Genomic DNA, 15,711 nt, shown 5'->3' on the forward strand with positions numbered 1-15,711 from the left:
AGCAGATTATATACAGACACCAGTGATGTAGGAGCAGATTATATACAGACACCAGTGATGTAGGAGCAGATTATATACAGACGCCAGTGATGTAGGAGCAGATTATATACAGACACCAGTGATGTAGGAGCAGATTATATACAGACACCAGTGATGTAGGAGCAGATTGTATACAGACGCCAGTGATGTAGGAGCAGATTGTGTACAGACACCAGTGATGTAGGAGCAGATTATATACAGACGCCAGTGATGTAGGAGCAGATTATATACAGACACCAGTGATGTAGGAGCAGATTATATACAGACACCAGTGATGTAGGAGCAGATTGTGTACAGACACCAGTGATGTAGGAGCAGATTATATACAGACACCAGTGATGTAGGAGCAGATTATATACAGACACCAGTGATGTAGGAGCAGATTGTGTACAGACACCAGTGATGTAGGAGCAGATTATATACAGACACCAGTGATGTAGGAGCAGATTATATACAGACGCCAGTGATGTAGGAGCAGATTATATACAGACACCAGTGATGTAGGAGCAGATTATATACAGACACCAGTGATGTAGGAGCAGATTATATACAGACACCAGTGATGTAGGAGCAGATTATATACAGACACCAGTGATGTAGGAGCAGATTATATACAGACACCAGTGATGTAGGAGCAGATTATATACAGACGCCAGTGATGTAGGAGCAGATTATATACAGACACCAGTGATGTAGGAGCAGATTATATACAGACACCAGTGATGTAGGAGCAGATTGTATACAGACACCAGTGATGTAGGAGCAGATTATATACAGACACCAGTGATGTAGGAGCAGATTATATACAGACACCAGTGATATAGGAGCAGATGATATACAGACACCAGTGATGTAGGAGCAGATTATATACAGACACCAGTGATGTAGGAGCAGATTATATACAGACACCAGTGATGTAGGAGCAGATGATATACAGACACCAGTGATGTAGGAGCAGATTATATACAGACACCAGTGATGTAGGAGCAGATTATATACAGACGCCAGTGATGTAGGAGCAGATTATATACAGACACCAGTGATGTAGGAGCAGATTATATACAGACACCAGTGATGTAGGAGCAGATTGTATACAGACACCAGTGATGTAGGAGCAGATTATATACAGACACCAGTGATGTAGGAGCAGATTATATACAGACACCAGTGATATAGGAGCAGATGATATACAGACACCAGTGATGTAGGAGCAGATTATATACAGACACCAGTGATGTAGGAGCAGATTATATACAGACACCAGTGATGTAGGAGCAGATGATATACAGACACCAGTGATGTAGGAGCAGATTATATACAGACACCAGTGATGTAGCAGCAGATTATATACAGACACCAGTGATGTAGGAGCAGATTATATACAGACACCAGTGATGTAGGAGCAGATTATATACAGACACCAGTGATGTAGGAGCAGATTATATACAGACACCAGTGATGTAGGAGCAGATTATATACAGACACCAGTGATGTAGGAGCAGATTATATACAGACACCAGTGATATAGGAGCAGATTATATACAGACACCAGTGATGTAGGAGCAGATTATATACAGACACCAGTGATGTAGGAGCAGATTATATACAGACACCAGTGATGTAGGAGCAGATTATATACAGACACCAGTGATGTAGGAGCAGATTATATACAGACACCAGTGATGTAGGAGCAGATGATATACAGACACCAGTGATGTAGGAGCAGATTGTATACAGACACCAGTGATGTAGGAGCAGATTATATACAGACACCAGTGATGTAGGAGCAGATTGTGTACAGACGCCAGTGATGTAGGAGCAGATTGTGTACAGACACCAGTGATGTAGGAGCAGATTATATACAGACACCAGTGATGTAGGAGCAGATTGTATATAGACACCAGTGATGTAGGAGCAGATTATATACAGACACCAGTGATGTAGGAGCAGATTGTATACAGACACCAGTGATATAGGAGCAGATTGTATACAGACACCAGTGATGTAGGAGCAGATGATATACAGACACCAGTGATGTAGGAGCAGATTATATACAGACACCAGTGATGTAGGAGCAGATTGTATACAGACGCCAGTGATGTAGGAGCAGATTATATACAGACACCAGTGATTTAGGAGCAGATTGTATACAGACACCAGTGATGTAGGAGCAGATTATATACAGACACCAGTGATGTAGGAGCAGATTATATACAGACACCAGTGATATAGGAGCAGATTGTATACAGACACCAGTGATGTAGGAGCAGATTATATACAGACACCAGTGATGTAGGAGCAGATTATATACAGACACCAGTGATGTAGGAGCAGATTGTGTACAGACGCCAGTGATGTAGGAGCAGATTGTGTACAGACGCCAGTGATGTAGGAGCAGATTGTGTACAGACGCCAGTGATGTAGGAGCAGATGATATACAGACACCAGTGATGTAGGAGCAGATTATATACAGACACCAGTGATGTAGGAGCAGATTGTATACAGACACCAGTGATGTAGGAGCAGATTATATACAGACGCCAGTGATATAGGAGCAGATTGTATACAGACACCAGTGATGTAGGAGCAGATTATATACAGACACCAGTGATGTAGGAGCAGATTGTATACAGACACCAGTGATGTAGGAGCAGATTGTATACAGACACCAGTGATGTAGGAGCAGATTGTATACAGACGCCAGTGATGTAGGAGCAGATTATATACAGACACCAGTGATGTAGGAGCAGATTATATACAGACACCAGTGATGTAGGAGCAGATTATATACAGACGCCAGTGATGTAGGAGCAGATTATATACAGACACCAGTGATGTAGGAGCAGATTATATACAGACACCAGTGATGTAGGAGCAGATTGTATACAGACGCCAGTGATGTAGGAGCAGATTGTGTACAGACACCAGTGATGTAGGAGCAGATTATATACAGACGCCAGTGATGTAGGAGCAGATTATATACAGACACCAGTGATGTAGGAGCAGATTATATACAGACACCAGTGATGTAGGAGCAGATTATGTACAGACGCCAGTGATGTAGGAGCAGATTATATACAGACACCAGTGATGTAGGAGCAGATTGTATACAGACACCAGTGATATAGGAGCAGATTGTATACAGACACCAGTGATGTAGGAGCAGATTATGTACAGATGCCAGTGATGTAGGAGCAGATTATATACAGACACCAGTGATGTAGGAGCAGATTATATACAGACACCAGTGATGTAGGAGCAGATTATGTACAGACGCCAGTGATGTAGGAGCAGATTATATACAGACACCAGTGATGTAGGAGCAGATTATGTACAGACGCCAGTGATGTAGGAGCAGATTATATACAGACACCAGTGATGTAGGAGCAGATTATATACAGACACCAGTGATGTAGGAGAAGATTATATACAGACACCAGTGATGTAAGAGCAGATTGTGTACAGACACCAGTGATGTAGGAGCAGATTGTATACAGACACCAGTGATGTAGGAGCAGATTATATACAGACACCAGTGATATAGGAGCAGATTATATACAGACGCCAGTGATGTAGGAGCAGATTATATACAGACACCAGTGATGTAGGAGCAGATTATATACAGACACCAGTGATGTAGGAGCAGATTGTGTACAGACACCAGTGATGTAGGAGCAGATTATATACAGACACCAGTGATGTAGGAGCAGATTATATACAGACACCAGTGATGTAGGAGCAGATTGTGTACAGACACCAGTGATGTAGGAGCAGATTATATACAGACACCAGTGATGTAGGAGCAGATTATATACAGACGCCAGTGATGTAGGAGCAGATTATATACAGACACCAGTGATGTAGGAGCAGATTATATACAGACACCAGTGATGTAGGAGCAGATTATATACAGACACCATTGATGTAGGAGCAGATTATATACAGACACCAGTGATGTAGGAGCAGATTATATACAGACACCAGTGATGTAGGAGCAGATTATATACAGACTCCAGTGATGTAGGAGCAGATTATATACAGACACCAGTGATGTAGGAGCAGATTATATACAGACACCAGTGATGTAGGAGCAGATTGTATACAGACACCAGTGATGTAGGAGCAGATTATATACAGACACCAGTGATGTAGGAGCAGATTATATACAGACACCAGTGATATAGGAGCAGATGATATACAGACACCAGTGATGTAGGAGCAGATTATATACAGACACCAGTGATGTAGGAGCAGATTATATACAGACACCAGTGATGTAGGAGCAGATGATATACAGACACCAGTGATGTAGGAGCAGATTATATACAGACACCAGTGATGTAGGAGCAGATTATATACAGACACCAGTGATGTAGGAGCAGATTATATACAGACACCAGTGATGTAGGAGCAGATTGTGTACAGACGCCAGTGATGTAGGAGCAGATGATATACAGACACCAGTGATGTAGGAGCAGATTATATACAGACACCAGTGATGTAGGAGCAGATTGTATACAGACACCAGTGATGTAGGAGCAGATTATATACAGACGCCAGTGATATAGGAGCAGATTGTATACAGACACCAGTGATGTAGGAGCAGATTATATACAGACACCAGTGATGTAGGAGCAGATTATATACAGACACCAGTGATGTAGGAGCAGATTATATACAGACACCAGTGATGTAGGAGCAGATTGTATACAGACACCAGTGATATACAGTGCCTTGCGAAAGTATTCGGCCCCCTTGAACTTTGCGACCTTTTGCCACATTTCAGGCTTCAAACATAAAGATAGAAAACTGTATTTTTTTGTGAAGAATCAACAACAAGTGGGACACAATCATGAAGTGGAACGACATTTATTGGATATTTCAAACTTTTTTAACAAATCAAAAACTGAAAGATTGGGCGTGCAAAATTATTCAGCCCCTTTACTTTCAGTGCAGCAAACTCTCTCCAGAAGTTCAGTGAGGATCTCTGAATGATCCAATGTTGACCTAAATGACTAATGATGATAAATACAATCCACCTGTGTGTAATCAAGTCTCCGTATAAATGCACCTGCACTGTGATAGTCTCAGAGGTCCGTTAAAAGTGCAGAGAGCATCATGAAGAACAAGGAACACACCAGGCAGGTCCGAGATACTGTTGTGAAGAAGTTTAAAGCCGGATTTGGATACAAAAAGATTTCCCAAGCTTTAAACATCCCAAGGAGCACTGTGCAAGTGATCATATTGAAATGGAAGGAGTATCAGACCACTGCAAATCTACCAAGACCTGGCCGTCCCTCTAAACTTTCAGCTCATACAAGGAGAAGACTGATCAGAGATGCAGCCAAGAGGCCCATGATCACTCTGGATGAACTGCAGAGATCTACAGCTGAGGTGGGAGACTCTGTCCATAGGACAACAATCAGTCGTATATTGCACAAATCTGGCCTTTATGGAAGAGTGGCAAGAAGAAAGCCATTTCTTAAAGATATCCATAAAAAGTGTTGTTTAAAGTTTGCCACAAGCCACCTGGGAGACACACCAAACATGTGGAAGAAGGTGCTCTGGTCAGATGAAACCAAAATTGAACTTTTTGGCAACAATGCAAAACGTTATGTTTGGCGTAAAAGCAACACAGCTGAACACACCATCCCCACTGTCAAACATGGTGGTGGCAGCATCATGGTTTGGGCCTGCTTTTCTTCAGCAGGGACAGGGAAGATGGTTAAAATTGATGGGAAGATGGATGGAGCCAAATACAGGACCATTCTGGAAGAAAACCTGATGGAGTCTGCAAAAGACCTGAGACTGGGACGGAGATTTGTCTTCCAACAAGACTATGATCCAAAACATAAAGCAAAATCTACAATGGAATGGTTCAAAAATAAACATATCCAGGTGTTAGAATGGCCAAGTCAAAGTCCAGACCTGAATCCAATCGAGAATCTGTGGAAAGAACTGAAAACTGCTGTTCACAAATGCTCTCCATCCAACCTCACTGAGCTCGAGCTGTTTTGCAAGGAGGAATGGGAAAAAATTTCAGTCTCTCGATGTGCAAAACTGATAGAGACATACCCCAAGCGACTTATAGCTGTAATCGCAGCAAAAGGTGGCGCTACAAAGTATTAACTTAAGGGGGCTGAATAATTTTGCACGCCCAATTTTTCAGTTTTTGATTTGTTAAAAAAGTTTGAAATATCCAATAAATGTCGTTCCACTTCATGATTGTGTCCCACTTGTTGTTGATTCTTCACAAAAAATTACAGTTTTCTATCTTTATGTTTGAAGCCTGAAATGTGGCAAAAGGTCGCAAAGTTCAAGGGGGCCGAATACTTTCGCAAGGCACTGTAGGAGCAGATTATATACAGACACCAGTGATATATGAGCAGATTATATACAGACACCAGTGATATAGGAGCAGATTATATACAGACACCAGTGATGTAGGAGCAGATGATATACAGACACCAGTGATGTAGGAGCAGATTGTATACAGACACCAGTGATATAGGAGCAGATGATATACAGACACCAGTGATGTAGGAGCAGATTATATACAGACACCAGTGATGTAGGAGCAGATTATATACAGACACCAGTGATGTAGGAGCAGATTATATACAGACACCAGTGATGTAGGAGCAGATTGTATACAGACGCCAGTGATGTAGGAGCAGATTATATACAGACACCAGTGATGTAGGAGCAGATTATATACAGACACCAGTGATGTAGGAGCAGATTATATACAGACACCAGTGATATAGGAGCAGATTGTGTACAGACGCCAGTGATGTAGGAGCAGATTGTATACAGACACCCGTGATGTAGGAGCAGATTGTGTACAGACGCCAGTGATGTAGGAGCAGATTGTGTACAGACGCCAGTGATGTAGGAGCAGATTATATACAGACACCAGTGATGTAGGAGCAGATTATATACAGACACCAGTGATGTAGGAGTAGATTGTATACAGACACCAGTGATGTAGGAGCAGATTATATACAGACACCAGTGATGTAGGAGCAGATTATATACAGACACCAGTGATGTAGGAGCAGATTGTATACAGACACCAGTGATATAGGAGCAGATTATATACAGACACCAGTGATGTAGGAGCAGATTATATACAGACACCAGTGATGTAGGAGCAGATTGTATACAGACACCAGTGATGTAGGAGCAGATTATATACAGACACCAGTGATATAGGAGCAGATTATATACAGACACCAGTGATATAGGAGCAGATTGTATACAGACACCAGTGATGTAGGAGCAGATTATATACAGACACCAGTGATATAGGAGCAGATGATATACAGACACCAGTGATGTAGGAGCAGATTATATACAGACACCAGTGATGTAGGAGCAGATTATATACAGACACCAGTGATATAGGAGCAGATTATATACAGACACCAGTGATGTAGGAGCAGATTGTATACAGACACCAGTGATATAGGAGCAGATTATATACAGACACCAGTGATGTAGGAGCAGATTATATACAGACACCAGTGATGTAGGAGCAGATTGTATACAGACACCAGTGATGTAGGAGCAGATTATATACAGACACCAGTGATGTAGGAGCAGATTGTATACAGACACCAGTGATGTAGGAGCAGATTATATACAGACACCAGTGATATAGGAGCAGATTATATACAGACACCAGTGATGTAGGAGCAGATTATATACAGACACCAGTGATGTAGGAGCAGATTATATACAGACACCAGTGATATAGGAGCAGATTGTATACAGACGCCAGTGATATAGGAGCAGATTGTGTAACCCTACACGACCACCATGTCTAGCATCCAGTGGGGTTCTTTTGGAAAGAAGAATCACTGTAAGGCTAAATCATATTTAATAAACCTGACTATCTGACTCCATTTAATAAACCTGACTCCATTTAATAAACCCGACTATCTGACTCCATTTAATAAACCTGACTCCATTTAATAAACCTGACTATCTGACTCCATTTAATAAACCTGACTCCATTTAATAAACCTGACTATCTGACTCCATTTAATAAACCTGACTCCATTTAATAAACCTGACTATCTGACTCAATTTAATAAACCTGACTATCTGACTCCATTTAATAAACCTAACTCCATTTAATAAACCTGACTATCTGACTCCATTTAATAAACCCGACTATCTGACTCCATTTAATAAACCTGACTATCTGACTGCACTTAATCAACCTGACTATTTGACTCCATTTAATAAAACTGACTCCATTTAATAAACCTGACTCCACTTAATAAACCTGACCATCTGACTCCATTTAATAAACCTGAATATCTGACTGCACTTAATCAACCTGACTATCTGACTCCATTTAATAAACCTGACTCCATTTAATAAACCTGACTCCATTTAATAAACCTGACTATCTGACTCCATTTAATAAACCTGACTATCTGACTCCAATTAATAAAGCTGACTATCTGACTCCATTTAATAAACCTGACTCCATTTAATAAACCTGACTCCATTTAATAAACCCGACTATCTGACTCCATTTAATAAACCTGACTATCTGACTGCACTTAATAAACCTGACTCCATTTAATAAACCTGACTATCTGACTGCACTTAATAAACCTGACTCCACTTAATAAACCTGACTATCTGACTCCATTTAATAAACCTGACTATCTGACTCCATTTAATAAACCTGACTCCATTTAATAAACCTGACTATCTGACTCCATTTAATAAACCTGACTCCATTTAATAAATCTGACTATCTGACTCCACTTAATAAACCTGACTATCTGACTCCATTTAATAAACCTGACTCCATTTAATAAACCTGACTATCTGACTCCATTTAATAAACCTGACTATCTGACTCCATTTAATAAACCTGACTATCTGACTCCATTTAATAAACCTGACTATCTGACTCCATTTAATAAACCTGACTATCTGACTCCATTTAATAAACCTGACTATCTGACTCCATTTAATAAACCTGACTCCATTTAATAAACCTGACTACCTGACTCCATTTAATAAACCTGACTATCTGACTCCATTTAATAAACCTGACTCCATTTAATAAACCTGACTATCTGACTCCATTTAATAAACCTGACTATCTGACTCCATTTAATAAACCTGACTATCTGACTCCATTTAATAAACCTGACTCCATTTAATAAACCTGACTGACTCCATTTAATAAACCTGACTCCATTTAATAAACCTGACTGACTCCATTTAATAAACCTGACTATCTGACTCCATTTAATAAACCTGACTCCATTTAATAAACCTGACTATCTGACTCCATTTAATAATATAGTAAAACCATGTGCAATCAAGACTGACTAAGATCAAGAAATGGTCACGAGGAGAAAATATCAAATCAAATGAATTAAATCAGACCATAGTAACACCAGCCATAATGCACCATAGTAAGCTGTAAAACTCTGTTTACCTGAGTCATGTCCTCTGATATCTGCACTGAGGGGATCTCTCTGCTGTGCAGGCCAATGGGAGTGGTAGTGTGTTCACTACAGTGTCCCGTGTGGTCCTGCAGCTCCAAGTCCTCTGTCCCTGACCCCCCTCCAGCAGAAGCAGCTCTCAGCACATGGCTCTCCTCTGACAGGTCCTCCTCCTCATAAGGAGCAGCACTGGGTTCACTACACACCGACTCCTGGGACGTCCAGTCAGCCTGGTCCACCGGCACACTCAGTCTGTTTAGAGCAGCGTCGCTCCCAGCACTCCCAGCCGTGTTAACGGTGTGAGAGCTAGCACCTCCTCCCTGCCTTCTGTCTCCAACAGTCTTAATGGTGGGAGTGTTGGGGCTGCTGTAGGTCTGGTAGTCCTGCTGGGCCAGGGAGGAGATGGGGGTGATGTCTGGGACAGAGGAACTCATCCTGTGGTTTAAGACATGTTCTGGACACACCTCAGTCTTACTGGGGTTCTTCCTGCCCCGTCGGAGGGTAGAGAGGAGGGGCTGGGCGCGATGCCGCAGGTGGGACAACACACCGGACTTCTTAGAAGGGGAGTCCATGGTGATGAGCAGGAAGAGGAGGAGAGGGTGTTGATAGTGCTCTGAGGTCTATCTAGGGTTTAACATCCATCACTGAAAGCTGTGAAATAGAGAGACATGAAGACGCAATTAGACTGAAACCAAACTGTGAACTGTATGTTGGTCATCATTACCACAATCACATTTCACTGGTTAGTAGCTAACTATGAAAACTATCTACCGACTAAGACTGAGGAGCAGAGAAGGATTTGATTATTAGATCAAATACAAGGTCATGTTTTACATTAGATCTAGTTCTATGACTGCATTCACCATGAGATGAGGGTGTTCAGCAGACTAAACCTAATAGACTGTATTGGCTGTCGTTCATGTGACATCACAGCAGTCTGGCCCCTGGATATTCTTCCTTCCTTTCACATGTAAACTATATGTGTGTCATCATCCCACCACTGACAGCAGTCCCAATAGTTCCCTATTACAGTAGTCAAACTAGAAAGACAAAGTACAATAGATGAATCAGTTGATAAGAGCTCAATTTAGTATGGTGCTAACCTCTACCTCTAGTCTGAAATCACTGCTGTATACTGCTAACCTGCTAACATCTAGTCTGATATCACTGCTGCATGCTGCTAACCTGCTAACATCTAGCCTGATATCACTGCTGCATGCTGCTAACCTGCTAACATCTAGCCTGATACCACTGCTGCATGCTGCTAACCTGCTAACATCTAGCCTGATACCACTGCTGCATGCTGCTAACCTCTACCTCTAGTCTGAAATCACTGCTGTATGCTGCTAACCTGCTAACATCTAGCCTGATATCACTGCTGTATGCTGCTAACCTGCTAACATCTAGTCTGATTTTACTGCTGCATGCTGCTAACCTGCTAACATCTAGTCTGATATCACTGCTGCATGCTGCTAACCTGCTAACATCTAGCCTGATATTACTGCTGTATGCTGCTAACCTGCTAACATCTAGCCTGATATTACTGCTGTATGCTGCTAACCTGCTAACATCTAGCCTGATATCACTGCTGTATGCTGCTAACCTGCTAACATCTAGCCTGATACCACTGCTGTATGCTGCTAACCTGCTAACATCTAGCCTGATATCACTGCTGTATGCTGCTAACCTGCTAAAATCTAGCCTGATATCACTGCTGTATGCTGCTAACCTGCTAACATCTAGCCTGATATCACTGATGTATGCTGCTAACCTGCTAAAATCTAGCCTGATATCACTGCTGTATGCTGCTAACCTGCTAACATCTAGCCTGATATCACTGCTGTATGCTGCTAACATCTAGCCTGATATCACTGCTGTATGCTGCTAACCTGCTAACATCTAGCCTGATATCACTGCTGTATGCTGCTATCCTGCTCAAATCTAGCCTGATATCACTGCTGTATACTGCTAACCTGCTAACATCTAGCCTGATATCATTGCTGTATACTGCTAACATCTAGTCTGATATCACTGCTGTATGCTGCTTACCTGCTAACATCTAGCCTGATATCACTGCTGTATGCTGCTAACCTGCTAACATCTAGCCTGATATCACTGCTGTATGCTGCTAACCTGCTAAAATCTAGCCTGATATTACTGCTGTATGCTGCAAACCTGCTAACATCTAGCCTGATATCACTGCTGTATGCTGCTAACCTGCTAACATCTAGCCTGATATCACTGCTGTATGCTGCTAACCTGCTAACATCTAGCCTGATATCACTGCTGTATGCTGCTAACCTGCTAACATCTAGCCTGATATCACTGTTGTATGCTGCTAACCTGCTAAAATCTAGCCTGATATCACTGCTGTATGCTGCTAACCTGCTAACATCTAGTCTGAGATCACTGCTGTATGCTGATAACCTGCTAACATCTAGCCTGATATCACTGCTGTATCCTGCTAACCTGCTAACATCTAGCCTGATAACTGTAATCTGAATAAAGGGAAAAAGGCCATTCTTGAACATGGGGTGAGACATTCTTTCTGATTTTCTAGAGAAGAGGTCTAATGCTTTAATATGTAATCATTTCTGCCCTCCGAATTCATATTCATTATATAAATAGGCCTGTTAAATTTTGTCTGGCTTGATGTTCCAAATAAAATTGATTTAAAAAAAAACTGTTCGCTAGGTGTAGGCAAGACCATAAGCAAATAGGTAAACTGGGATATGACTAAAGAGTTAATTAGGGTAAACTGGGACATGACACATTTTTACACAAATAGACAGGTATTTACCTTTCCATGGTAGCCAGATCTTATCTATGTTAGCTAACTTTATATTAAAATGTATTGGAGTCAGATCATTTATTTATTTCAGGATATGTATAGCGGGTATATCCACATCACCATCAGACCATTGTATTGGTAAACTACACAGTAATGTTAAAGTTGTATTTTTTGTGATCCAAAACTTAATATTTTGGTTTTAATCCAGAGAGGTTAGAAAAAGTATCTAGATCCTCTATGAGGCTGTGGAGGGATTCTAATTCTATAAGTATCTAGATCCTCTATGAGGCTGTGGAGGGATTCTAATTCTATAAGTATCTAGATCCTCTATGAGGCTGTGGAGGGATTCTAATTCTATAAGTATCTAGATCCTCTATGAGGCTGTGGAGGGATTCTAATTCTATAAGTATCTAGATCCTCTATGAGGCTGTGGAGGGATTCTAATTCTATAAGTATCTAGATCCTCTATGAGGCTGTGGAGGGATTCTAATTCTATAAGTATCTAGATCCTCTATGAGGCTGTGGAGGGATTCTAATTCTATAAGTATCTAGATCCTCTATGAGGCTGTGGAGGGATTCTAATTCTATAAGTATCTAGATCCTCTATGAGGCTGTGGAGGGATTCTAATTCTATAAGTATCTAGATCCTCTATGAGGCTGTGGAGGGATTCTAATTCTATAAGTATCTAGATCCTCTATGAGGCTGTGGAGGGATTCTAATTCTATAAGTATCTAGATCCTCTATGAGGCTGTGGAGGGATTCTAATTCTATAAGTATCTAGATCCTCTATGAGGCTGTGGAGGGATTCTAATTCTATAAGTATCTAGATCCTCTATGAGGCTGTGGAGGGATTCTAATTCTATAAGTATCTAGATCCTCTATGAGGCTGTGGATTTAAAAGAAAACATGAATCACCAGCGTACAGTGACACCTTTGTTTTTCAGCCCTGCATTTCTAATCCTTTGATATTATTTTTGGGATCTAATTTTAATAGGTAACATTGCGATGGCCATAATAAATAGATATGCTGATAGTGGACAACCTTGTTTAACTCCACTTGACAGTTTAAAACTTTCTGAGAAGCAGCCATTATTTACTACTTTACACCAATAGTAACTATACAGGATTTAATTGCATGGCCTCTAAAGGCACATTTAAAAGTATCCCATAAAATAAGGGGATCTGCTGTACCTATGTTATGTCTGAAAAATGCTAATACGTGCTATGAATGTGTCAATAAATGTGTTATGAATGTGTTAATATACTATAAATGTGCTATGAATGTGTTAATAAATATACTATGAATGTGCTATGAATGTGTTAATAAATATACTATAAATGTGCTATGAATGTGTTAATAAATATACTATAAATGTGCTATGAATGTGTTAATAAATATACTATAAATGTGTTATGAATGTGTTAATGTGTTATGAATGTGTTAATGTGTTATGAATGTGTTAATGTGTTATGAATGTGTTAATGTGTTATGAATGTGTTATGAATGTGTGAATGTGTTATGAATGTGTTAATGTGTTATGAATGTGTGAATGTGTTAATGTGTTATGAATGTGTGAATGTGTTATGAATGTGTTAATGTGTTATGAATGTGTGAATGTGTTAATGTGTTATGAATGTGTTAATGTGTTATGAATGTGTGAATGTGTTATGAATGTGTTAATGTGTTATGAATGTGTGAATGTGTTATGAATGTGTTAATGTGTTATGAATGTGTGAATGTGTTATGAATGTGTTAATGTGTTATGAATGTGTGAATGTGTTATGAATGTGTTAATGTGTTATGAATGTGTGAATGTGTTATGAATGTGTTAATGTGTTATGAATGTGTGAATGTGTTAATGTGTTATGAATGTGTTAATGTGTTATGAATGTGTTATGAATGTGTTAATGTGTTATGAATAGCCTAAGGACTATTAGTCAAGCAGTCAGCAGCAACATTCATATGGAAATGTACTGAGAATTAAACTGAGGAGGATTTATGTGATTGGCAGCAATCCCAGATGATGAATGTTGACATGCACTGACATGATGACATCTCAACACCAGAGAGACTAGAGCAGAGCTAGATCCTGCCACAAAGAGTAGAGCTTCTACGGATCAGAGAAACAGGATAGGCCGACATCTTCTGTTTTAACTCTAAGAAATATAAAACAACTCAATTCATCCAATCAGGAAACACTGAGCAGAGACTAGAGCTTCCATCATAGAAACAATATACTGTTTTATGTCCAAAAAACATTTCCACTTTTTTTGCAAATAAAATAATGAAATTCCTCATATTTGAAATGCTTAAATACCTATAAATACAAAATCCATTCCCAAGTATTGAGTCCAAGAACATTTGAATCTAGATCAAGTTTATGATAACAACTGGCTGACATGAAGTGACACACCTCCTGTGTCTACATTGCTGGGCCTGGCCCCAGCCCCGGCCCTGAGTAATCTGCTGTGTCCTTGTGGACAGTGGAACACCTAGACTGCTCCCAAATGGAACCCTATTCCCTGTATAGTGCACTACTTTTGACCAGAGCCCATAGTGCACTACATAGTGAATAGAGTGTCATTTGGGGTTAGCCTGAAATAAGGGTCTTCGTTCCATTTCACCAGTATTCCTATATACACTGAGAACACAATGAATGATACAGTGCAGGAGCATTCATACTGCTGTTGTTAGTGTTACATTCTGCTAGATCTCCTTTATGTGTGTAATCTCAACATTCATACTGCTGTTGTTAGTGTTACATTCTGCTAGATCTCCTTTATGTGTGTAATCTCAACATTCATACTGCTGTTGTTAGTGTTACATTCTGCTAGATCTCCTTTATGTGTGTAATCTCAACATTCATACTGCTGTTGTTAGTGTTACATTCTGCTAGATCTCCTTTATGTGTGTAATCTCAACATTCATACTGCTGTTGTTAGTGTTACATTCTGCTAGATCTCCTTTATGTGTGTAATCTCAACATTCATACTGCTGTTGTTAGTGTTACATTCTGCTAGATCTCCTTTATGTGTGTAATCTCAACATTCATACTGCTGTTGTTAGTGTTACATTCTGCTAGATCTCCTTTATGTGTGTAATCTCAACATTCATACTGCTGTTGTTAGTGTTACATTCTGCTAGATCTCCTTTATGTGTGTAATCTCAACATTCATACTGCTGTTGTTAGTGTTACATTCTGCTAGATCTCCTTTATGTGTGTAATCTCAACATTCATACTGCTGTTATTAGTGTTACATTCTGCTAGATCTCCTTTATGTGTGTAATCTCAACATTCATACTGCTGTTGTTAGTGTTACATTCTGCTAGATCTCCTTTATGTGTGTAATCTCAACATTCATGCTGCTGTTGTTAGTGTTACATTCTGCTAGATCTCCTT

The 15,711-nt window shown here is 40.2% G+C and overlaps 1 protein-coding gene across 1 annotated transcript in view; it reads right to left on the reverse strand.

Moving 5' to 3' along the window:
* LOC139384691 (multiple C2 and transmembrane domain-containing protein 2-like) overlaps window positions 1-15,711 on the reverse strand; it is a 122,127-nt gene that overhangs the window by 90,961 nt on the left and 15,455 nt on the right. Inside the window, exon 2 of the mRNA XM_071129519.1 lies at window positions 9,512-10,169. Within this exon, the coding sequence (XP_070985620.1) occupies window positions 9,512-10,090 (579 nt within the window). The 5' untranslated portion in view covers window positions 10,091-10,169. The remainder of the gene's footprint in view (window positions 1-9,511; window positions 10,170-15,711) is intronic.

Source organism: Oncorhynchus clarkii, chromosome 26, assembly GCF_045791955.1.
Source record: "Oncorhynchus clarkii lewisi isolate Uvic-CL-2024 chromosome 26, UVic_Ocla_1.0, whole genome shotgun sequence".
NCBI classification, from domain to species: Eukaryota; Metazoa; Chordata; class Actinopteri; order Salmoniformes; family Salmonidae; genus Oncorhynchus; species Oncorhynchus clarkii.